At 45.4% G+C, this 25929-nt stretch overlaps 1 protein-coding gene across 1 annotated transcript; it reads right to left on the bottom strand.

Moving 5' to 3' along the window:
• Positions 1-2724: 2724 nt before the first annotated feature.
• LOC310861999 (voltage-gated purine nucleotide uniporter SLC17A9-like) lies at positions 2725-24787 on the bottom strand (the record flags this gene model as incomplete). The annotated part of the gene is made up of 13 exons (XM_083769737.1): positions 24477-24787; positions 19798-19995; positions 18630-18769; positions 17107-17206; positions 15337-15461; positions 10773-10833; positions 10048-10144; positions 8304-8391; positions 7581-7615; positions 5773-5888; positions 4901-4956; positions 3494-3523; positions 2725-2936 (listed from the first exon to the last, which is right to left on the bottom strand). Exons 1-13 carry the CDS (start codon positions 24527-24529, stop codon positions 2725-2727), a joined length of 1311 nt encoding a protein of 436 aa, XP_083625863.1. The 5' UTR covers positions 24530-24787.
• Positions 24788-25929: the final 1142 nt, after the last annotated feature.

Here is a 25929-nt window from a genome sequence, read left to right as displayed (position 1 = left end):
ATATTTATAAGAGGTGACTTGTTTGATGTCATGACCACATGTGGTCACCTATAGACCTAGGAAGTAGGATCCACTACAATCTCCTCAGTTTTCCTTACATTAACTTGTAAGTGATGTTCATCACACCAGGTTACAAACCTGTCCACTCCAGTTGTATGGCTACTGGTGTTACCTTCACTTGTGAGTAAACTAAGGATAACAGTGTCGTCAGAGAACTTGACTACACACTGATTGGGCTGTGAGCTGAGTAGCTGACACAGTAATTTGTGTATAGGGTAAATAAAAGGGAAGAACTAACTGTATTCTCTATACTACTTTTCAATAGTTTCCATTTAGTTTTATGGGCTCTATTTTCGTCCTAAAACCCCGTATCCCCAAACGTCTTGTTTTGCATCTTGTTTTACTATTTTGAAAAACTTTTTTGAATAGTTAAAATTAGCGGTGCACGATTATGAAATTATGACCGATATCTGATTATTTGCAGGATCATATCTGGCCAATACTGACCGATTCCGATATTATACCGAGGACCACAATGAAAACAAGCCTAGGTCCTATAGGGGCTTGGCCCAAAGCCTGTTAATAAAGTATTCAAATTTCAATCTATCAATAAATAGCATTATAGTGGAGTATTTTACTCTTTTTCAAGTGTCTGTTTTCACAACTGAATGAGATAAGTAGACAAATTAAATGTAGATTTATTTAAAATATATTTAAAAAAAAATTGCTGGTGAAGACCGATGAAATAATCTGGATTATTTTGAGACCATTCCGATACCGATATGGAATTTTTATGGCCGATTCCGATTATGCTACCGATTAATCGTGCATCCCTAGTTAAAATAGCCAATCTACAAGCTCACAGGGTGTCCATGTATAGATACGCTATTTTAACTATTAAAAAATGATTTTCAAAATAGTAAAAATCACACCCGTGTGAACTGAGTGGTGCAACTCCCCCCCCCCTCCTCTCTCTCATTAGCAGGCAACAGTGCAGCACTATCTCTCTCTCTGTTTCTGGCACAACAGCGCCCCTACTGGTACTAATAGTCATACTGGTGCTCATAGTCACATAGATGGGTTAACGGCGCATAGGTGAACAGACATTGCTGTTCCTTGGAGTGGTTGCACCACTCAAAAAAAGAAAAGAAAAAAAGGCAAAGAAGTAGTTCTCTAAAGGTTAGAAAACTACAACATTACTGCCTATCACCCTGCTCACTGATTGGTCTAGAAGTTGGGTGGCCAGCCCACGCACGGGGGGCCTGTATGTTAACCATGGTATGGTCAGGTATGTGTAGACCCCGGTCAGTCAGACAGAGCCTGTATGTTAACCATGGTATGGTCAGGTATGTATAGACCCCGGTCAGTCAGACAGAGCCTGTATGTTAACCATGGTATGGTCAGGTATGTATAGACCCCGGTCAGTCAGACAGAGCCTGTATGTTAACCATGGTATGGTCAGGTATGTGTAGACCCCGGTCAGTCAGACAGAGCGGTCAGAGCCAGCATTGTTCAGACGTGTGTCATGAGGTCCTGCTGGTCAGTGTCCACTATAGGGACGTGCATGGTCTGGACAGGGCAGTTTTAAGGGCAAATGGGCAGGGAGTGAAGCCCCCTTTGATGTCCATGTGTGCACGTGGCTGTCGGTGTCCATATTGTTCAGAGGTGTGTGGTAGTGTTCTGATGGTCAGTCAGGTGTGTCTGATGGTCAGTCAGGTGTGTCTGATGGTGAGTCAGAGGTGTGTCTGATGGTCAGTCAGGTGTGTCTGATGGTCAGTCAGGTGTGTCTGATGGTCAGTCAGAGGTGTGTCTGATGGTCAGTCAGAGGTGTGTCTGATGGTCAGTCAGGTGTGTCTGATGGTCAGTCAGAGGTGTGTCTGATGGTCAGTCAGGTGTGTCTGATGGTCAGTCAGAGGTGTGTCTGATGGTCAGTCAGGTGTGTCTGATGGTCAGTCAGAGGTGTGTCTGATGGTCAGTCAGGTGTGTCTGATGGTCAGTCAGAGGTGTGTCTGATGGTCAGTTAGAGGTGTGTCTGATGGTCAGTCAGGTGTGTCTGATGGTCAGTCAGAGGTGTGTCTGATGGTCAGTCAGGTGTGTCTGATGGTCAGTCAGAGGTGTGTCTGATGGTCAGTCAGGTGTGTCTGATGGTCAGTCAGAGGTGTGTCTGATGGTCAGTCAGGTGTGTCTGATGGTCAGTCAGGTGTGTCTGATGGTCAGTCAGAGGTGTGTCTGATGGTCAGTCAGGTGTGTCTGATGGTCAGTCAGAGGTGTGTCTGATGGTCAGTCAGGTGTGTCTGATGGTCAGTCAGGTGTGTCTGATGGTCAGTCAGAGGTGTGTCTGATGGTCAGTCAGGTGTGTCTGATGGTCAGTCAGGTGTGTCTGATGGTCAGTCAGAGGTGTGTCTGATGGTCAGTCAGGTGTGTCTGATGGTCAGTCAGGTGTGTCTGATGGTCAGTCAGAGGTGTGTCTGATGGTCAGTCAGGTGTGTCTGATGGTCAGTCAGGTGTGTCTGATGGTCAGTCAGAGGTGTGTCTGATGGTCAGTCAGGTGTGTCTGATGGTCAGTCAGAGGTGTGTCTGATGGTCAGTCAGAGGTGTGTCTGATGGTCAGTCAGAGGTGTGTCTGATGGTCAGTCAGAGGTGTGTCTGATGGTCAGTCAGAGGTGTGTCTGATGGTCAGTCAGAGGTGTGTCTGATGGTCAGTCAGGTGTGTCTGATGGTCAGTCAGAGGTGTGTCTGATGGTCAGTCAGGTGTGTCTGATGGTCAGTCAGAGGTGTCTGATGGTCAGTCAGAGGTGTGTCCACTCTCCGGGCGTCTCCGAACAGCAGGAAGACGGCCAGGCCGCTGACGTTGACCAGAACCACGATGGAGAACACGTTGTCCCAGGACCGGGTCACCTCGTTCATGTAGCCCGAGAACGACACCAGCAGCAGTCCTGCAACACACGCACGCACGCACACACGCACACAGCAAACACACATGCGCACACAGAAAAGACACCCACACACACAGAAAACACATGCGCACACAGAAAAGACACCCACACACAAAGAAAACACATGCGCACACAGAAAAGACACACACACACACACACACACACACACACACCCCGTTAACTCTGGCAAACCATTCTCGTTGTTTTTTCCAGAAAATATCTATACTTTTCATACAATGCACAACAAAGTATTCAAACAGGTCTACATGTCAGTTAAGATCCAAGATAGATCTGTTACTGTTATTCTTTTAATATAACAATAATACATATCAGATCCAAGATGGATTGATTGAAATTCTTTATTTGGAATACCCCTTGAGATACAATATCTCGTTTTCGAGAGCGTCCACAATGGATCTGTTCCTGTTGTTGTTTTCATGGCATTTGGTTTTCATTCATTGGAGCTTCCCCATGAAATCTATTTTATTCCTCTATGTGTAAAATCTCTAGCAGAGTTGCCACAATGTCTAATTAACATAACGAGACGCATCACTTACCCATGAAAGCGCCGCACATATTCATAAAACCTGTAGCAAAATAAATAAATAAACATAAATAATAGATGGTGATTAAAGTGATTGTTCAGTAACATCCCTCCAGCTCTTTAAACCAGCGGGATACCAACAGTATCCAATCAAGAGAGAGGTCATGAATACTGTGAATGTATAACATGACAGTACCCGTGACAGCGCCATGACATCCATTATGCGCAGCCTGCTTAGCTAGTTCAGGCAGAGCGCGTCTACCTGGTCAGGTGCACAATCATGCACTCTTTACCTGATCAGAGCAGCTATTTAAACTTCTCTGCCTATACCTACTCATTCCTGGCTTCTCTCCTGCAGTGCGGACGTGCGTCGCTGCTGCCTCCCTGCCTCGCTTGATGCTCATGAGGTTTTGCAAATCCCACCGCCTCCCCAGCATCCACCTGTAGGCTCCCTTTCTAAATCACCCTGCATGGGGGTCTTAATTCATAACCTGCAATTCTACTTGGCTTATAACTTAACTAAAATGTTAATGTTACAGGGAATGAATAGGGACAGAGCCATGACGCCAATCTATGCTCAATTATGCTTAATACCTGCCTGTGTTATGCCTTGCTGTAAACCAAATCGCCCCACGGGGACAAACTAATAAATGAACCTGAACCTGAATAAATATATATTCGAGATTCATTCTAAGAGTTGTCTGACTGAACATTCAGTGCTTATTGACATCAGTGACAACGTTGTATTACAACCCACCGCCAGCGATCCATGTTGGCATGATGCCTTGTGGTTGTGGGTGGACATTTTGGTCAGAATTTCCACAGAAATACAAAATGAGCGAACAAAAATATTATCAGAAACACATAAAGAGATAGCCTTGAATGACCGTAACAGGTCTGTAACTCTGAGAGAGTACACATGGAACCAAATGGAACCTTACAGGTCTGTAACTCTGAGAGAGTACACATGGAACCAAATGGAACCTTACAGGTCTGTAACTCTGAGAGAGTACACATGGAACCAAATGGAACCTTACAGGTCTGTAACTCTGAGAGAGTACACATGGAACCAAATGGACCCTTACAGGTCTGTAACTCTGAGAGAGTACACATGGAACCAAATGGAACCTTACAGGTCTGTAACTATGAGAGTGTACACATGGAACCAAATGGACCCTTACAGGTCTGTAACTATGAGAGTGTAACACATGGAACCAAATGGAACCTTACAGGTCTGTAACTATGAGAGTGTAACACATGGAACCAAATGGACCCTTACAGGTCTGTAACTCTGATAGTGTACACATGGAACCAAATGGACCTTTACAGGATCTTTAACTCCGAGAGTGTTCAAATGGAGGGTCTTATAGCGGCGTTATTTGTTTAGTGCATTATAAATAAAATTATTATTATTACTCACCGAAAAGAGCCCCAGCATGCGAAGGAGCGATGTCGTGCACGTTCACAGACACACCACTGACACACACGCGCACGCACACACACACACACACACACACACACACACACACACACACACACACACACACACACACACACACACACACACACACACACACACACACACACACACACACACATCCAAAAAGGATGGATATCAAGTTATGAACATATTTCAACTTCTTTTCATAAATTAATTCCCTGCTTCCTTGTTTTGAATGTTGTTTGTTGTGTGTATTTTTTACTATTATCTGGCTGCAAACCAATTTCCCGCAAGGGACAATAAAGAGTCCCCCATAAGTGGTGAAAATAACAGACAGCAGAAATAGATCTGCTTTTTTTCACTGTTTTATAATGGTTTTAAACGTTTTTGGACAGACAAGGTTTCCCATTCCCATGATCCAACACTGACAAAATTATTATGTTGAACATATTGACCATATTCAACCAGTTTAGTTACGCGGCTGCACAGTTTCTACTTTTTATGATGGAAATATTATGTACACATGTTTATAAGAAACATGTTATGAACTCATAACTCAGCGTTGCGTCGCAGTCCCTGTATTCAAATAATACAATGAAATGCCAAAGAGAAAAGGTGTGTTTTCAGTAGAGATTTGAAAACCTCGATGGACTGGGCAGATGGGATGGGGAGAGGTAGCTTGTTACAGAGTACGGGGGCGGGGCGGCGGCGACAGCAAAAGAACAGTCACCCCCTAGTCCTTTTGTTGGTTGTGTACGGACAGTTAATAGCTAAGCCCATGACAGCAGAGACTAGTTAACATAACTTACCCACTGCGGTGAAGGTAGCTAAGACTAGTTAACATTACTTACCCACTGGTGAAGGTAGCTAAACCCATGGCAGCAGAGACCAGGGCCAGGGCCGAGGGGAAGGCCAGCGGTCTGCATAGGAGCAGAATGAAGATACTGGACACACCCATGGAGAACATCTGAGAGAGAGAGAGAGAGAGAGGTAACCATATTGGGTCAGTTTAGACTAGTCATTGGTTAGACCAGTCATTAGTCCTACAACTACAACCTATATCTCAAACCCTCACCCTAAACCTAACCTCCCACGGGGCAGCACACCTAAACCTAACCATAACCCTCTCCCAACCCTTATGTCTAACCAATGACTAGTCTAAACTAAGTACTGTATACACTATACAGCAGGGGTCCCCAAACTACGGCCCGTGGGCCGTATACGGCCCGCCATGTCATTTTATGTGGCCCGCCTGCCTCAAATAGCCAAAATATAGGATTTTATTTTATTTTTTTCATTAGCACTGGATGAGAGCAAATAATTAGATTAATAAATTAAGTTTAATTTGTATTATTGCTCTTGTATTGCTATTGGAGACACTGGGGAGGCACTGGGGGGACACTGGGGGACACTGGGGAGGCACTCAGGGGGACACTGGGAGGCACTGGGGAGACACTGGGGAGACACTGGGGAGGCACTCAGGGGGACACTGGGGAGGCACTGGGGAGACACTCAGGGGGACACTGGGGAGGCACTGGGAAGGCACTGGGGAGACACTCGGGGGGGACACTGGGGAGGCACTGGGGAGGCACTCAGGGAGACACTGGGGAGGCACTCAGGGAGGCACTCAGGGAGGCACTGGGGAGGCACTCAGGGAGGCACTGGGGAGGCACTGGGGAGACACTGGGGAGGCACTGGGGAGACACTGGGGAGGCACTGGGGAGGCACTCAGGGGGGCACTGGGGGGACACTGGGGATGAACTGGGGAGGCACTGGGGAGACACTGGGGAGACACCCAGGGGGACACTGGGAGGCACTGGGGAGACACTGGGGAGGCACTGGGGAGACACTGGGGAGGCACTGGGGAGGCCCTCAGGGGGACACTGGGGAGGCACTTTGCAGACACTGGGCAGACACTGCAGGGCAGACACTGGGGTGGCACTTGAGGTAACCATAATTTGGGGGGACACTGGGGAGACACTGGGGAGGCACTCAGGGAGACACTGGGGAGGCACTCAGGGAGGCACTGGGGAGGCACTCAGGGAGGCACTGGGGAGGCACTGGGGAGACACTGGGGAGGCACTGGGGGGACACTGGGGAGGCACTGGGGGGACACTGGGGAGGCACTCAGGGGGGCACTGGGGAGGCACTGGGGAGGCCCTCAGGGGGACACTGGGGAGGCACTTTGCAGACACTGGGCAGACACTGCAGGGCAGACACTGGGGTGGCACTTGGGGAGGCACTGGGGAGGTACTGGACATTTCATATCACACACACCATGATTCACTAGGCCCCTCAAAAAAGAAAAAACTGCTTGGCATGGCGCGATTTATTTCAAGCATGGCGTGCCAACAACATTGTGCAGGAAACCCTGGCACTGCTGCATGTACATGCACTATGCAGCCCTGTAGTGCTGCATGTACAGTACGTGCACTGGTTATTAATATTTGGTTATGTGTGGCTTTCTGGAAAGAAATACATGTTTACGTTTAGGCACCCCCTGCGATCGTCACACTTTTTCTACAAACTGACCCCGGCCCCCATCAGAGAAGGGAAAAGTTATGTGGCCCTCACAGGAAAAAGTTTGGGGACCCCTGGTATACAGTATGCACCCCCTCTGAATGTGATGTAATTGATATATTACTTCTCATGCACTTACCTGCATGGTTTTCCTTACAGATACTATGCTGTATCCTACGGAAAGAAAGCAGTGTCATCAACATGTTCTTCCAGCTAAAATCTACTTAGTTCCATGCACATTCTGGGATACTTTTTCCCCCTTCTTATCAATGAACTGACCCACATGAAGCCTCGACTTTGCAGAGATCTTTTTTGCCACATTCCTGAGCCAATAATTCAATATTTGCTATAAAACGATATCAAAGATTATATAGATAGATCTCCAATTAAATTAATTTAGTCAGATGTTGGATTATTGGCTATCCATGTATTCATTCAAGGCTTTGTGGGGTGAGTACCTCATAGAAGATAAGTAATTATGTGGGCGAAACGACACAAAATGTTCTTAAACACATTGATAAACAAGGAGGAACACAAGAAGGACTAGAGCCAAATTCCAATACCCCAAATCTCGGCCACTCGCTCACTCACACGACTCACTCCAGCATGGCAGTGTTACAGTGAAATTGATGACCTGCTGAAATATGTGACAACCGTGTAAACAATCACATGTCAGTGTCCGAATGTAAATCATTGTGGTTTGTTACGTATTTAAAGACCTCCATGTAAGTTATGTGAAGTCCACAAGATGGTCACATATCTCAGCTGGTCACCAATTTCACGGTAACACTGCCATGCTGGAGTGACCGAGTGTGAGTGAGCGAGTGGCTGAGATTTTGGGTATTGGAATATGAGAGAGTACCTTGGCTGATGAGGGAATCTGAGAGCCAGCCTGCTATGAGAGCAGAGGGGACAGCTACTAGCCATGGCACCACGTTAAACACCCACCCCTGGAAGGAGCAGGAAGCAAAGCCTTTTAGAGTCAACTAAAACTAGCCCCCTTTTTGAATCTATAGCTCCTCGCCACTCGTCCTACACACTTCCACTTGGTTTGAGCATATTGAGACGGCACTGGGTGGGACTGGAATCCCAGTGCTGTCTCTATTATTTATATATCTATGCTCAAACCGAGTGGATGTGTGTAGGGCGAGTGGCGAGGAGCTAGACTCAAAAAGGGCCTAACACTCGGTCAGGGGTCATCAATGTATCCGTAAGTGTCCGTGGCAAAGACTTGGCCTCATCGTATTTTTCCATAGACGTTTCAAAAAGTATTTATTTAAAGACCTGTAAGCCTCGGACACAGCCAACAGCCCAGTTGACAAATCATGACAATAAACAATTATTTTTTTGTCAACTCGGCTGTTGGCTTTGTCCGAGGCTTGAAGGTCTTTAAATAAATACTTTCATCTATTGAAAAATGAATGGGAAATTATCTTCCGGTGCCCTCGCAGGGGGCGGGACTGCGACGCCGTCACGCTCTATAAGCGCTGGTGAAGGTATCTAAGCCCATGGCAGCAGAGACTAGTTAACCTAACTTGTGGCGAGGAGCTAGTCTCAAAAAGGGCCTAACACTCGGTCATCAATATGTCTGTACACGGACATAAGTGTCCGTGGCAAAGACTTGGCCTCGTCCGTGGCACATTGTAGATTTTGTTTTTACACACCATTATAATATTCTTATTTTGATCATAAGACCTAATTACTGAATGTCCAGTCTCCACTAGGACAGCGGTTCTCAAACAAATGTTTTATTTTCATGGACCCCTCTCAGAGGTAAAGACCTATAATGGTCATTTAGGGCTAACTCTTTGTTTGTCTAATAATTTTGTATGCATTGGGAATTATTTCCTGGGCCTGCGACGCTCTATAACTTAAACTTTTAACCTCTGTTTAGTGTTATGTGCCCTTGCATAGTCACATGTGCTTCTATGTATTCTTCAATAATGATGGGCTTTGCTATTTTCTATTAATCTGATCTATGTTCTATGGCTGTAGTGCATATTATTGCTGCATGAGTCTAGCAGTGATTAGCCCTGGGCAGCATTCTACATTCTACAGCATTCTACATGACGTAGCGATAATCATCCGCTCCAGACCGGTTCACACAGCGATTTTGGAACACAGACCAGGCTTTCCTCCGAGGTGGAAAGCCTGGTGATGCGAGGTTAAACAGTGATGGAGAAACCCTGCCAAAGGCTCACCTATCAGAATGGCCTGAAGATTGAGTGATTGGCACCAGGTGCTGGCACTCACAATGTTTGTGGCACTTGGCCTGGGGAGTGTGGCTCTGTCAGTCCAGTGTGAACAGAGAGAGACAGAGCTATACAGTCTAGGCTACTAAGTCTTCCTACATTCGTATTGGATCTTATTGGATGAAGTGGATAAAGATAACTTTTGTTCCATTAAGGATTATGGATTTTCCTGCATTCTTGGATTTCTATTAAGGACGGACTTTGCGGAAAAGAGTTAAAGGGTGGTAAGAGGAGACTTGCCACACTCAGACACAGCATGCATAGACATACTGTACAGGGAGAAATAATAACAGAACAATATAAACAAAAGGCAAACATGGATACCATAAAATGTATTATTATTATTATTATTACCATGGCATGTGGAAATGTATCTTTGAAGTATGTTGGCAGCCAGGACAGCAAGGTGTATGACGTGCTGCAGTAGCACATGTGAGTGAAAACCATGGCACTGAGAGACAGAGAGAGAACAACCTTAATGGAACACAACAGTGTTGATTCTGACGGCAAACTTTGATTTAGTATTAGTCATCGTCTTTTGAATAAACTTTAGTTTTAGTCATATTTTAGTCGTCTGAAAGGATTTAGTTTTAGTCTTAGTTAGGCTCTCGAGGCAGACTGCTGACTCCGTTATTTTTTTGACGATGGGTTCTCAGATTGAGTTAGTTGACTAAATATGTGATTTTAGTCTACTAAATTTACAGTTTATTCTATCGTGGCCTTGATGACGTCGTAAAATGGTTGATTTTACACTTGGTGGTCAAAATCAGCCAATCAGGTTGTATCTCACAGACAGTGAGACGCGTTGTGAGCTTGTAGATCTGTGCAACACTCGGGTGCACCTAAACATGAAATGACTTGTCTTTTAGCTGTACAGCACTGTACAGTAGGCCTACTGTACTTTACCCTACCGTACCACATACTGTAGAGCGACAGATAATGCATTATAACACTGTATCACAGAGATAATATAGAATACATTATAATATTTTACTGTACCACAGAGATAATATAGAATACATTATAATATTTTACTGTACCACACAGAGGGATGTTTAAGAAGGCCCAGCCATTTAAACCTGGGTAAAGTGCAGCTGGAACCCTGACTGCACAGCATCTGTTTCATAGGGAAGACCTGACCTGTAACACACAACAATACAACCATAGATATTTCTTTTTTAAAGTGCTTTGGATAAAGGTGCTATATAAATGCACCGTTTACCATTAAAACGACAGAAACAGGCATGGTGGTGGACGGTGGTGTGTGCATGTATATTCACCAAGATACTGAATACATTACTCGTACTGACTTGCAGCATGATGAAATTGAAACTGTGTGGGTTGAATTCATTTTCAAAAATGCTAAATCGGTATTAGTTGGCACAGTCTAGACCGCCTGACCAGCATGGGTTCTATGATATTCTCGAGGGGTGCTTAGCTGTGGAGGAACATGTAGAGAAACTCCTGATTGGTGTCTACAATACAGACATGCAACGGAAGGAAACACCTGTGTTTAAGTCATTCAGTAGGTTCTGTGATCTACATAGTGTCAGTCAGCTAATTACCCAACCCACAAGAGTGTGTGATTCTACTCAAACTGTCATTGATCTCATTCTGACCTCGGGACAAATCCAGAATCTCCAAGAAAGGGGTTATTGTATGTGGGCTTAGTGATAATTTTATGATTTTCTGTACCCGCAAAAAACAAAAACTAAAGTCTGGCTGTCACAAAACAGTCATATCTAGTGACCTCAAAACCTACTCTAGCGTGGCCTTTAACCTTGAACTGAAGAATCTGGATTGGTCCGATGAGCTCAGGAGCTCACTAGTCGAGGAAGCATGGCTTGGCTCCTTTGAGAACCATCAGGGTCAAAACCCGTTCTGAGACAAAAAATGCTCTGAACTTCTTAAATGCAAATCCAAGCTAGCCAAGCGCTTCGACAGTGATCTCCAAACCCAACTGGGCATCCTATAAAAACCCAACGAAACAAGCTAAGAAACATTGTAACTACCATGACTAAATCAGCTACAAGTAACTTTATCAATGATAAAGCAGAGGAAAACAAAAACAATCATCGAGAGCTCTGGAAGCTGCTAAACAATCAAAAAATATAGCTGTGGTCAGAAACTAAAAACCAGGTTTTCAAACCTGGTTTGAAAACTCGGTAGCGCGCCACTCTACGAGCTTGTAGGTCTGCTATTTTTGAAAAATCGAAGAGCGACTGACATAGAAGACATTCTTTTAATCTGATCTCAGGTCAGAATGAAAACTGTCAGGATGTAGAAGACATTTTTAGAATCTGATCTCAGGTCAGAATGGGTTAATGTTTATGTTGTACTATTACTACAAAACAATCTAAAATAAAGGGATTTAAGATCATTAAAGCTGGGCTGTTGCCTGAGTCCAATGCATTTCTGCCTACTTCCGGTCCAGGACTTTGGCCCAGTTTGTTATCCCCATTCTCAATAGAAGTCTATGTAGGAGAGCCGCCATTGGACTGGCCTCATGAAGTGAACGCAGTTTGCGTAACTCTGTCTCTAAGGCTCTTGACCAACCAACCAACCAAACAACTGGCTGACTGACTATGGTAGTGTGTCCCACACTGGGTACAATGTGGGACGTGCATTCCCACCTCACATCGTACCCAGGTAGATCGCTATGATTAAACGCTTAATGTTTTATCACACTGATCGGCCTCGGTAACATCTTAATAGGGAGAGTATCGTCGCCGTTATACACGTATGGAAAGAGCGTGTCGGTGAAAGCGTGCGTGAAGGTGTGTAGGTGCGTGTCGCTGTCGGGATCGGAGAAGGACAGCTTCCCTCTGCTCCAGTTCAGTTGGAATCGGATCCTCCGCGGTTTCCGTTCCACCGAGAGAACGGTCGCGGACTCCCCGGAGCCTGCCGCGTATTGACCGTCGTACAGATGTATGCTCCAGAACTGACCCAGCTGTCGTCCCTTCCGGCGGTGAGAGCGCGCCAACACGCCCAGCGTCCAGCTGGCGGCGTCTCCGACCTCTACGTCCCAGCGGTGGGTCCCCGCACGGAAGCCCTCGGAACCCAGCACTCTGTACCACCAGTCGAACCTCTCCGGGTTGTCGGGGAGCCGGTAGTCGTGTTCCTCTTCTCCACGTCGCACGCTGGTCAGATCGTCGGACAGGATCCGTCTGGGATGGACGGTGTTGGGGTCCAGGATGACGGGAGTGTAGGAGACCACGCTCTTCATCCTGTGCCAGACTCTGAAGCTCAGGTTGCCCAGGTGTTTGGCCTCGTCTATCAGTGCTCCCGCCGGGACTGGCTGCGGGTCCTGCAGCGTGAGGCGGAGTCTTTCCACCGCGGTCTTGTGGTTTTGCCGAGACGAGGCTGCTTCGGTTCTCAGCTCCTCCTCCTCCTCTATGGCCCTGACCGCGTTCGAAAAGGTCGACATCTCTGTGCTCAGGTCGTCGATCTTCTCCTTCACCGCCCGACTCTTCATCGACTCTTCCTCCCTCAGTGCGGCGATCCTACGCTCCTCTTCCTCTTCTAGAAAGTGACGAAGCTTCTTGAAGTGCTCCTTGATCTTCCTCTCCGTGTTCCGGGTCTGGACCTTAATGTGTTCCGCCGCTTGCTGACAGTTTGTTTTGACTTTATCGAAGACCTTCAGTTTCTTCCGTAAGAGCTTCAGTGACTCCTCCTCTCCGGCTGCCTCCTTGGGCTCCGTCTTGGGACGTTTCTCCCGTATGAAGGCATCGCGTGGGGCCAGCAGGTTACGGGGCGGACATTTTCTTTTGTTTGTTTTCTCACAAAGCGGACAATCCATTTTCTTCTTATGTGTCCGACATTCCTGCAGACAGGCTGTACAGAAGCTGTGGCTACACCTATACGACGGAACAGGATGTTTAAACCTGCCACGACACACCGAACAGGAAAAACCCTCCTCTGAAAAAGACTGTGAAGCCATGTTTGGCTCCGAGTGACAATACACACACACTGTGCTTGGTCGGTTGTGGTAAAATGTTTGCTAAAGTTTTATGTATTCAAATCACAATGTAGATTTTAGGACTTTATTGCGTCCGTACCTGAGGAACGATAGTGCTGTTCCCTTGTTGTTTTCTCTACAACTATGACGTCACCGTGTGTGGAACTCCATATCCTACATGTATACAACACCTGTGACATCACGCTCATGTCACCATGACTCAGCCTTAACCAAATAAGGAGTTCCCAATGCAGCTACGCCAAAATATGGAGCGTGTTATTCTAACCTCAATGTGTCATACTGTATCATGCGTCAGGCACACACAAATCAGTCGGCTAGTTTCACTACTTTAGATTCCTTTTGAGGGGCGCCAGCCCCTCCAACATCTGACTTTCAGAAATAACGTCATATGGCAAGTCTACAGACTTTTAATGACCTAAATAAATAAACAGCGTCATTTAGTGCTCTAAACAAATATTTAAAAGTCCATAGACTTGGCTGGCAACCAATGTACATCATAATGCTCTATAAACAAACATTCAAAAGTCCATAGACTTGGCTGCCACATCATGTAATTTCCGAAAGCCAGACGTTGGCGCCCATCAAAAAGGAACAGTTTGCGTGTGCGTGTGTGTGTGTGGGGTGCCCGGTGTCGACCCTCTGTCTGACCCACGGCTCTGTACAGGGCCCCTGCCCAGTGTCCATATATGGAGCTGGCCTGTTCTGACGTCTGCATAGACTCCATATTTGGGCATGCCTGACACTCCATATATGGGCATAAAATGGACACAGACATAATATCTGGGTGGGTCATTAATTTCCAACTTGCATCGTTCCAAGTAGGCCAAGTGCCCAACGGGCACCGCTGTAGTAATATAAATGACCTTACCTTCCAGCAAGGAAACTTTGAGAAGGAGAGGAAATGGTCACGTGACTGACAGCTTTCATGGACACTTTCATGGGAGCCAAACTACCCGGACGTTCAGCAGAATGCAGTGGAGTCAATGAGAGCTCAGCAGCTATGGAGCTCAGTGACAAGCTCATGAACAAACACTTTCTGAATGACAGACCTTTTTTAAAGTAATCGCTTCTGGAAAGAAAACAGAAGACATTGTTATAACACATTATTGTCTGCTGTGTTGCTTTACGATGTGTACACTGTGTAATGTTTATAGAGAAAGATAACAAAGCACCTTTCTGAACGTACCAAGTATCACGAGACTTCCCACCATTTCCTGTCTGTCAGTCAAATATCGCGATACCTCCGAGCCAGAAACAATACCTGCTGCTGTTTAGATCCTCAAATAAAATTATATTATGTGCACTCTGTGCAAATCGAAAAGCAAGTGATTAGAAAACAACCTGTGATATGTCTTTGTTTACTGTATATTCCTGAACTGATTATATGACAAAGGTCTCAATTGTTCAGAAATAATGTTTGTTATGAGCTGGTCCAGCCGGCTCCATTCACTGCCATTGAACTTCCGGTGTGAGTTTTTGGCTCCCATGAAAGTGTCCATGAAAGTGTTACGTGACCATTTCCTTTCCTTCTCAAAGCTTCCTTGCCTTCCAGTAGGAAGTGAGGTGTATAATATAAATTACCTTACCTTCCAGTAGGAAGTGAGGTGTATAATATAAATGACCTTGCCTTCCAGCAAGGAAGTGAGGTGTATAAATTACCTTACCTTCCAGTAGGAAGTGCCACACAACGAAGGCCCAGAGCGCAGACAGCAGGCCAGTCCCGTAGAACACACTCTCCCAGCCGTACCACTCCAGCATGAGAGACCCCGCACCCCCCATCAGCATGGTTCTGAAACAACATGAGAGACCCCGCACCCCCCATCAGCATGGTTCTGAAACATGAGAGACCCCGCACCCCCCATCAGCATGGTTCTGAAACATGAGAGACCCCGCACCCCCCATCAGCATGGTTCTGAAACATGAGAGACCCCGCACCCCCCATCAGCATGGTTCTGAAACATGAGAGACCCCGCACCCCCCATCAGCATGGTTCTGAAACATGAGAGACCCCGCACCCCCCATCAGCATGGTTCTGAAACGACATGAGAGACCCCGCACCCCCCATCAGCATGGTTCTGAAACATGAGAGACCCCGCACCCCCCATCAGCATGGTTCTGAAACATGAGAGACCCCGCACCCCCCATCAGCATGGTTCTGAAACATTAGAGACCCCGCACCCCCCATCAGCATGGTTCTGAAACGACATGAGAGACCCCGCACCCCCCATCAGCATGGTTCTGAAACATGAGACCCCGCACCCCCCATCAGCATGGTTCTGAAACATGAGAGACCCCGCACCCCCCATCAGCATGGTTCTGAAACATTAGAGACCCCGCACCCCCCATCAGCATGGTTCTGAAACATTAGAGACCCCGCACCCCCCATCAGCATGGTTCTGAAACAACATTAGAGACCCCGCACCCCCCATCAGCATGGTTCTGAAACATGAGACACTCCGCACCCCCCATCAGCATGGTTCTGAAACATTAGAGACCCCGCACCCCCCATCAGCATGGTTCTGAAACAACATTAGAGACCCCGCACCCCCCATCAGCATGGTTCTGAAACAACATTAGAGACCCCGCACCCCCCATCAGCATGGTTCTGAAACAACATGAGAGACCCCGCACCCCCCATCAGCATGGTTCTGAAACATGAGAGACTCCGCACCCCCATCAGCATGGTTCTGAAACATGAGAGACCCCGCACCCCCCATCAGCATGGTTCTGAAACATGAGAGACCCCGCACCCCCCATCAGCATGGTTCTGAAACAACATTAGAGACCCCGCTCCCCCCATCAGCATGGTTCTGAAACATTAGAGACCCCGCACCCCCCATCAGCATGGTTCTGAAACAACATTAGAGACCCCGCACCCCCCATCAGCATGGTTCTGAAACAACATGAGAGACCCCGCACCCCCCATCAGCATGGTTCTGAAACATGAGACACTCCGCACCCCCATCAGCATGGTTCTGAAACATTAGAGACCCCGCACCCCCCATCAGCATGGTTCTGAAACATGAGAGACCCCGCACCCCCCATCAGCATGGTTCTGAAACATTAGAGACCCCGCACCCCCCATCAGCATGGTTCTGAAACAACATTAGAGACCCCGCACCCCCCATCAGCATGGTTCTGAAACATTAGAGACCCCGCACCCCCCATCAGCATGGTTCTGAAACAACATTAGAGACCCCGCACCCCCCATCAGCATGGTTCTGAAACAACATGAGAGACTCCGCACCCCCCATCAGCATGGTTCTGAAACAACATGAGAGACCCCGCACCCCCCATCAGCATGGTTCTGAAACATGAGAGACTCCGCACCCCCCATCAGCATGGTTCTGAAACGACATGAGACCCCAGACCCCCTATTCACCATTAGCATGGTTAAAAAATACAAATAAAAACTGTGCGTGCGTGCGACGTACCCAAGGTAGCAGCCGCTGCTCATAGTGCTCATTAAAAAGCCTCTCCATCCTTTAGTGACGCGCTGTGAACACACACTGGCTAACGATGGGTAGTAAACACCTGTCGGAAAACACATATGAATTCATGAGAAGTAAGGTACAGTTTGTTGATCAGGACTTCACTAAATCAGGGGTTCTCAATGTAATTTGAACTGGTGACCACGTCCCCCAGACTCTGACAAGCACTTGACATGTGATGTGATAGTTGAGGAATAAAAGTTTCGGTTCCATAGATGAATCTTGTGTAAAATAGCTTTTAGATCGGCTATTTTCATAATTTTTACCTCTTTCATATTATGTGACAATTTGGCCAATGTTTGATCAGTTTTTATAGTATAGTTTGTTGGTTATACGTTTGATGCAGCAATGGTCTCTTTTTCTTTCTTTTTAGGCCAGGGATAGCTCTGGTCCATAACTCTAATCTAATGCCTTCATTAGAATAAATGCTAACCGGCCTCTCGTCTGTAGCGTAAAAATAATAAAAAAAGGTTTTACCTACTCACCAATACAAAGGATGGTTTGTGTAATTAAAAAGTCTACTTTCCTTAGTGGACGCACTCTGAGCCCCCCACATGTAAATAAAAATTAACTTTTTGACCAGAAAGGAATTGTTTTTCTCCGGAAGGAAAACCTTGTCTATGAGATTTTTCTCTTGGCAATATCGGTAGAGGGCGCAGTGGAGTCCCTTTCTGGCAAAACAGTACATTGTGTGGTGGGGGGCTCAGAGTGCGTCCACTAAGGAAAGTAGGCTTTCTAATTACACAAGCCGCCTTTGTATTGGTGAGTAGGTAAAACGTACTTTTTTTATATTTCTGCTACAGATGAGAGGCTAGTCTGCATTTCATGTGAGGGCTATAGAAGCAAAGAGTGGCAGAGCCTTAATGCAACGGCAGCAAAGGGCATTAGGGCTATGGACCAGAGCTAGGCCAGGGTATTAAAAAGGTCTTAAAATAAATTGTTTGCTTCACTGTCATCTGGGCCCGACCCACCGGTGAAGAACAGAACAGAACTACTGTTCTCATCATCATTTTTCGACCGCGGTCGAGATCATGGACTTCACTTCCCGGTTCTTCATTGCCAAGCCGTTCCTGCTTACTGATGCATGTGTCCCTATAGCGATGACATCAGGGAACGACAGTTTTCTACCTCTGGTCTGCTTTGAGGCAGGATTCCAGAAAAGGGAAGATATAACCTCATTGTCAGCTCTGTAGCAGTGGCCGGCAAACTGTGTTCTTCTGGATCGGACTAGTGAAGAAACACGGGGAAGGTTGCTATTAGATTAGTCGATGGGTGGCTCTTCCAAGAGAGATTTTGCGCTCTCATTAGAAGGCGGGTGTAAGTGCCATCCAGCCAATTCTCTACTCTACTACTGTTCTTAGGCGGTAGTTCTAAACTTGTGAGCCAGACACCACTTGGCTTAAAGGTTAATGATACTTCGGTTTAATAATAAACCGATAACTCCACGGACCGTACCCACTACCCACCTTGAAACAGTCCCATGAGAAACCTGGCCGTGGTCATAGCGGCCAGCGAATGAGAGCCCAGGAGGGTCAGCAGGGGCGTGGCCACCGTGATGAAGGCCCAGGACACTGTGGAGAGGAACAGCACACGCTCTCCACCCAACCTGATGGAGCAGAGCAAACTATGAACCTACTGCATCATTGAATCTATGTTCTTCACCCAACCTAACGTATAGCAAACTATAAACCCAGGGTTCATTAAATAAGGTTAGGAAGCGAAGACCGTACGGTGGACTCCATGTTGCTCCCTGGAAGGAAAGAAACATGCGCAATGGGTTATATGCAGCCAACACTTCCGCGTTCAGCTTCCTTGGTCTCAATTGCGCATGTTTCTTTCCTTCCAGGGAGTCCACCGTATACGGTCTTCGCTTCCTATCCTTTTAATTAACCTTGTATAAACCTAATGCAACATTTAATCTGGTCTCCACCCAACCTGACAGAGCAAGGCAAAGGACCTTCAGCAATCTATTCTGTCCACCCAGAGCAAACTATATCCACATCATTGAATCTCCAAATGCATTTCTATTCAGTAACACTGTAAAACTGTACAGACGCAAAACAAAAGTAGGGTCTCTGTGAAGCAATACCCCCATCAGAAGACCCTCCATACCTGTCACTGAGGTGTCCTCCTAGGACCATGGGTGAAGACCCTCCATACCTGTCACTGACGTGTCCTCCTAGGACCATGGGTGAAGACCCTCCATACCTGTCACTGACGTGTCCTCCTAGGACCATGGGTGAAGACCCTCCATACCTGACACTGAAGTGTCCTAGGACCATGGGTGAAGACCCTCCATACTTGTCACTGAGGTGTCCTCCTAGGACCATGGGTGAAGAACCTCCATACCTGTCACTGAAGTGCCCTATAGGACCATGGGTGAAGACCCTCCATACTTGTCACTGAGGTGTCCTCCTAGGACCATGGGTGAAGACCCTCCATACCTGACACTGAAGTGCCCTATAGGACCATGGGTGAAGACCCTCCATACCTGTCACTGAAGTGCCCTATAGGACCATGGGTGAAGACCCTCCATACCTGTCACTGACGTGTCCTCCTAGGACCATGGGTGAAGACCCTCCATACCTGACACTGAGGTGTCCTCCTAGGACCATGGGTGAAGAACCTCCATACCTGTCACTGACGTGTCCTCCTAGGACCTGGGTGAAGCAGTACCCCCAGAAGAACCCTCCCAGCACCAGGCCGGACTCAGTCTTGGTCCACCTGAAGGTGGTCGCCATGCTGACGGCGCAGACTGGCAGTGCCATCCTGGCGCAGTACAGGAGACACGTGCCCAGCAGCAGCATGCCGGTCCAGGTCCGCGCCATCACTCTGCATGTGCGTGTTCGTGTGCGTGTGCATGTGTGCAAAGAAACCCAAGAGGTTAGTTCAGCGGTTCTCCTCAACCAGTTGTCCAAATGTAAAATGAAACCAAATGGACCCGTAATTTTTCAATGCCAAAAATGTATTTTAAAAAAATAACTTTTGAAAATAGCAGATCTACAAGTTCAGCTATTTGTGTGTGGTTAATGCATGTTTTGTGATAAATACAGAAGATTATTTGGTTTCCCTGATCTGTTGAGACATACATCCTGTGGTCTGGTAGGACACCTACTGCCTGACAGTTGGTACTGCCGCCTAAAGGTAAAAAATAAAGTTTATCCCACATGAGCGATTGATTGATTGAAGTATTTATTAACAGTTTGCAGAATTACAGTACATATCAAGTACAACTCAATACAAAAACTGTTAACTGTGAGTGGACGACACCATAAAGCATTACACTTGTTTACAAGATGGTTTACAAGAGGGTTGTTTTCAATTCATTATAACATTTAGAGACATACAAATATACACTTCTATATAGCCAAAAACAGGAAATCATCATAGAGGAGGTAAAAAAGGGGAAAAACGTATACAGTGAGGGGTGGGTGGGGGATTCACGGGGGCCAGTTTCGAATTGCAGCTGTCCGTAGGTGCCCTTTAAGAGCGGTTTTGAAGGAGTCAAGGGATTCACACACAGGTTTTAATGACAGTTGGTAGGTCGTTCCACATTTTTGTGGCATAGGAGCGAAATTAATTTAGTCCCTTGTTTGTGCCGAATCTGGGTTGTACATCGTTTGTTGAACTCCCTCTGGTGTTGTGGGTGTGGACTTCATTGACATGAAGGAAGTATTTAGACAGGTACATGGGTATCTTGGTGCTGTATCAAATCTTGTGGACCAGACCCATTGTAAGACGCTGTACTTTGTCGTCAATCCTAAGCCATTCCAACCTGTCAAAGTGGGCAGGGGTGAGGTGGGTTCGGGGGGTGAGGCCCAGGCTGTCTGCCTTTTCTCATGTGCTGAAATGTTTACCATGCACGGACGGATCCAAAATTCTTGGACCATGTCCGTACAAAGACGTCATGGTCTTGTCCTTGGCAAATTTTAGATTTTCTGTTAATACACACCATTATAAATGTTCTTATTTCTCATAATAAGGCCCAATTACTGAATGTCAAGACTACAGGTTTTCTTCAGAATATGTATGACACTGATTTACTGTGACACTATGTAGCCTATGCCCAACTAGTACTAGTGCCCAACTAGTACTAGTGTTTCTCAAATGTTTTATTTGCGAGGAAGAGTGTTAAAATGGAACTATAGGGGTTCCACTTCCACTAGCCATGGACCTGTGTAACCCCAGTTACAGACCTGTTATGGTCATTCAGGGCTAGCTCTTTGTGTTTCCGGTGGTAATATTATTGTCCACTCACTTTTGAGGGGCGCTAGCCCCTCCTATATAGAGGTTTAAAGTTAGTTTTTAGTTTTCAGTGTTCGTTTTAAAAACGCCATTGACAATGAAGAGAAATTAATGTTTGTTTTGTCCCTAACACAAACATTAAATCCCATTAACAATAAAGAGAATTTAATGTTTGTTTTGACACCCTTTGTTTTATCACCTAATCTTATAGCAACATGAGTTAGACTTTAATATTAGTTAGATGGATTAGATGACCATTTAATAAAGTAACATTTATAGCTGCTCCAAGCTATACCAAAATCCCTCCTCGATGTTGTAAGATAAGAGCTCCCCTCACTGCACACGGGTGTGATTTTGTATGTCATAGATGGCTGTGGCAGAAATGGAATTTTGACAAATGTCCACCACAAGCCCTTAGCCTATGGCAATGACTACTATTCAGCACATGTGCGGTAGGCCAGGGTCTGAATCCTGGGTGGGACATGACCATTACAGAGTACAGCATTAAGCTTACCTGAACTATTTCCATGAAGAACAATAAAGGGACGGCCAGAGAAAGATGAAATCTCACTGTATGCACAGTTTTAGGTATATTATATTAACCACTTGAACCCCCAGCATCCATTATTCTGGTGGGACTGGGAACATTGGCCATAACAGCTTGTAGATCGGTGGTGCAACAGCTTAGCTAATACTACAGAGCTCAAGAACCTGATGTTAGATAGGAAAGTGTGACAGGCAGCGATCCAGGAATCCCGAGTTGGTGTTGGCTAGACCTCACTCTCACAGTAACTACTTTACAGCACCTTTTGTCATATTAACGGTACGTAAATATGTAAATCTTTCCCCCCTAAGATACAGTATGACACGAGGACTGGAGAGAATATCTGTTTAGGACTATTCTGGGGGGGAACATTCACTAAAAATAACAGATCTACAAGCTCACGATGCGTGACTGGTTGAGTGGTTCTCAATCAGTGGTCCTTGAGGGGTGGTCCAGGTGGTCCCCAGCTAAATGATGGAGAATTGGTAACCAAATGGACCATTTGGTAACCAAATTACATCTGTAATCCACATAACCCGAGAACCGTTCGCCCCACCGACTTCAAATTCGACACACACGTTCCACACACCCACAGGGAGTGCAGTGCCCGGTCTCGAGTCGGTCGGACCCACGGTTGTCCAGAACCGCCACAAAAGGCCCTTTTCATTTGGCGGCCATCTTGAAAAATGGTGGCCATTTAGTTTTTTCAAGTGGACAACGTACTTTTCTGAGAGAGTAGGTTCTGAAGCACTTGTGTACCAAATTTGGTGCTTGTACCATAAAGTGAACGATCGTGTCATTAATATCCTCCACTATTAATAGATCTTTAACCCTTATGGGTCCACTACTTTGATAGTTTGCCTGTTATCTCTCCTATTGGTACATCAATACAGCATGGAATTGTGTCATCTCATCAAATGTTGGTCCGTGGCTCAGAATACATTATTGGCCTTGATTATATGAAAAGGGTTGAAAACCACTGGTTTAGTACAGTGCCATTGCTTTTACTGTAAGCTCAGAACAGCCACGATATGTTAGGTATGTTATCTCTTTTTAAAAGACACACAGCCAAACCTTGGAATAAAGCTGTAATGTTGAACAAAAATATATCACAATATACTCAACGTTCTGATATAGCACCAAATGTCCTAAAGACAGCCAGCCCTATAGAGCTATATAGATCAGGTGAAATCACCCATTCAAAGCCAGGAACGCATCTGTGTGTCATTCCAGACTTATGCCATGGATATTAAGAAATAGCAGAACTACAAGCTCACAGCTCCTCACTGGCTGCAAGCTTGTAAATGAAGAACGGTGGTTGTTGTGTTGCAGCATGTCCAGGGGACATTGTCATAAGGGCTTGTGGTGGACATTTTTGCCACAGACATAAACAAAATTTGTGGACAATAATAATAGAGCGCCGAAGTCCTGATGTCACTCGCTCATCCCCTGGTTCTGCCTGGTTCACGTAAGTAATTTCTCTATGGAGAATAACATGGGGTGATCTTAAAATAGTTTCATATAAGCATTGTGGTCCAGAAATAAACAAGCTGTCTCTGCGTTATTGTCCGGGAGGTGTCTCTGTATCGTTTGCGGTCACTCATATATGATACCGTCTGTTTCTAGCGAAAATGTAACCAATTCAGTAGCAGTAACAATAGCGTTTTCTCTCAGTCAGTTGATTCTTCATATCCATGATATGAGTGAAGCGGCCGGGATGACATGTTTATTTTTCAAACACAGTTCTTATATGAGGCGATCTAAAATTACAATGCAAATAAAAAGTACATGAACCCGTGGATTTGCACCCTCTACCGATATTGACGTCATACTGCGGTGCTCTATACAAGAAACAAAGAGCTAGCCCTGAGTAACCATAACAGGTCTGTAACTCAAGGAACCAAATGGTTATGTTTTTGTACACAGAGTTAAGGGGGTCCTTGCAAATAAAACATATTTGAGAACCACTAGTACTATAGTTGGGACTCCTAATAGGCAATAGTGACATAGTAAATATGTGTCATCATACATGAAGAAAACCTTGAGACTTGACATTTAGAAATTGGGTGCTATGATCAAAATGAGAACTTTATAATGGTGTGTAAAACAGAATAAATAAATTGCCTCAGACAAGACAAAGTCTTGGGCATGTCTGCTCTGCTCGTTCTGTTTGACCCTTGACCATTATGTTATACTTTAGCTACTGAATAGCAGATCTACAAGCTCATAGAGCTCCCTATTTTTGAAAAATCGTGAAAATGTGGCGCACATTTGGAATATATATTCTTTCAGAGCGAACGTTTTAAACTCAAATCTTTGCTTCCAAGTGGTCCCTGGAACTACATTCAGATGGGGGTCAGAAGCCAATTATATAATTCTGGGGCTCCTTGACATGAAATATAGTTTGAGAACAGCTGGTCTAGAAACATAGTTTCTTTTCAGAAAACCGACAAGATTTAGAAGACATTTGTAGAATCGTTCCCAGGTCAAAATGGGTTAAAGTGAGAGCAAAAATCTCACCGACCTGGACCACAGCAGCAGGGATCGACCCTCCTCCTCTGGTCTTGTCGATATCATGGAGTGAAAACCTTGGCGTCTGGTCCTGTAGATCCACTGGGAGCGAACGCTTTCAAGTCTGGATCATTAAACAAAATATGTTTACCGTTGTCTGATACGTGCCTGTTTGCCATTCAGAGCACGCTGTGAGAACAAAAAAATACGTTTTAAACCCATGTATCTAGTTACAGTACTGTAATAGTTTCCGTAGTTAACAGTAAATGGCCCATTTATAGTACAAATCCATGTAGTGACACCAACGCCAGAGCGACTACTGTATGCAGGGTTCAGGTTCGTGAGGGAAACGAGTCAGACGAGTACAACTAGTGGAGAAAAACTTGTGTTGACAACAAAGAATGCCAAGCACAGATTTACATAATTTGCATGACAACCACCTGTCTGTCAGCCACGGTGGAAAGTAGCCAAGTACATGTACTCAAGTACTGTACTTTAATATTAAGTTTACAATTTCCAATACTTTTGCTTCTACTCCACTCAGAGGCAAATATTGTACTTTTTACTCCACTACAATTATTTGTAACACTTTAGTTACTTTGTAAATTGAGATTTTAATTACTAAACATACAATAACCACAATGCTATTTTCAAACGTTTTTATATACATCTGACAGGGACATTCTGCATAGTGAGTACTTTTACTTTTGGTACTTTTAAGTACATTTTTATGCCAATACCTTTGGCATAAAAATGTGTGCCAGTACACTTTGATTACAGGACTTTTAAGTATTTCTGCATGGCAGTAATGCAGCTGCTGCAAGTACATTTCGCTCTGTCAACAGCAGTGTGTTTCTATGACGACGGGAAGTTCCAGTGGTGGAAAAGGTACTCAATTATTTTACTTAAGTAAAAGTACTTAGTTACTTTCCACCACTGGGAAGTTTACACCTTCACACCACTAAAATTAGAAACGTTGGCTCTGTTTGGCGTTTTCCCCTCACTACCGTCACTCTCTAAACCAGAGATGGATGTTTTGGCTTTTGTCACAGTTAGCTAGGAGACTAATCTTGATCATCTGGAAATCGCCCACTTCCCCTTCTCACACTCACTGGATTAGGGACACCTTGTACTGTGTAAAACTGGAGAAGATTAGACTTTCCTTAAATGGTTCTTCCATTCTTTCAATTCATTCAGAAATTGAATCCGTCTCTGCTTGAGGATGTGTGAGGACTGCTGGACTTTTGATTTAAAAGTATACTGTGATTGGATTGCTGTGATGTAATGCGGATTATGGATGTATCATGTACTTATTATGAATACTGGACAACTTTGTAATATGCTATTGGCTGTTTGTATTCTTTTTGGAAAAATATAAAAAGATACTCCTGTGGAAAGGCTATATTATTTATTTTACTTATATTGACCATATAAACAATTTAGTATGTAAGGTTTTGCCCACTCAA

Source organism: Protomyctophum parallelum (assembly GCF_964188405.1).
Source record: "Protomyctophum parallelum genome assembly, chromosome: 7".
NCBI lineage: Eukaryota > Metazoa > Chordata > Actinopteri > Myctophiformes > Myctophidae > Protomyctophum > Protomyctophum parallelum.
This window is presented reverse-complemented; position numbering and strand designations above follow the sequence as displayed.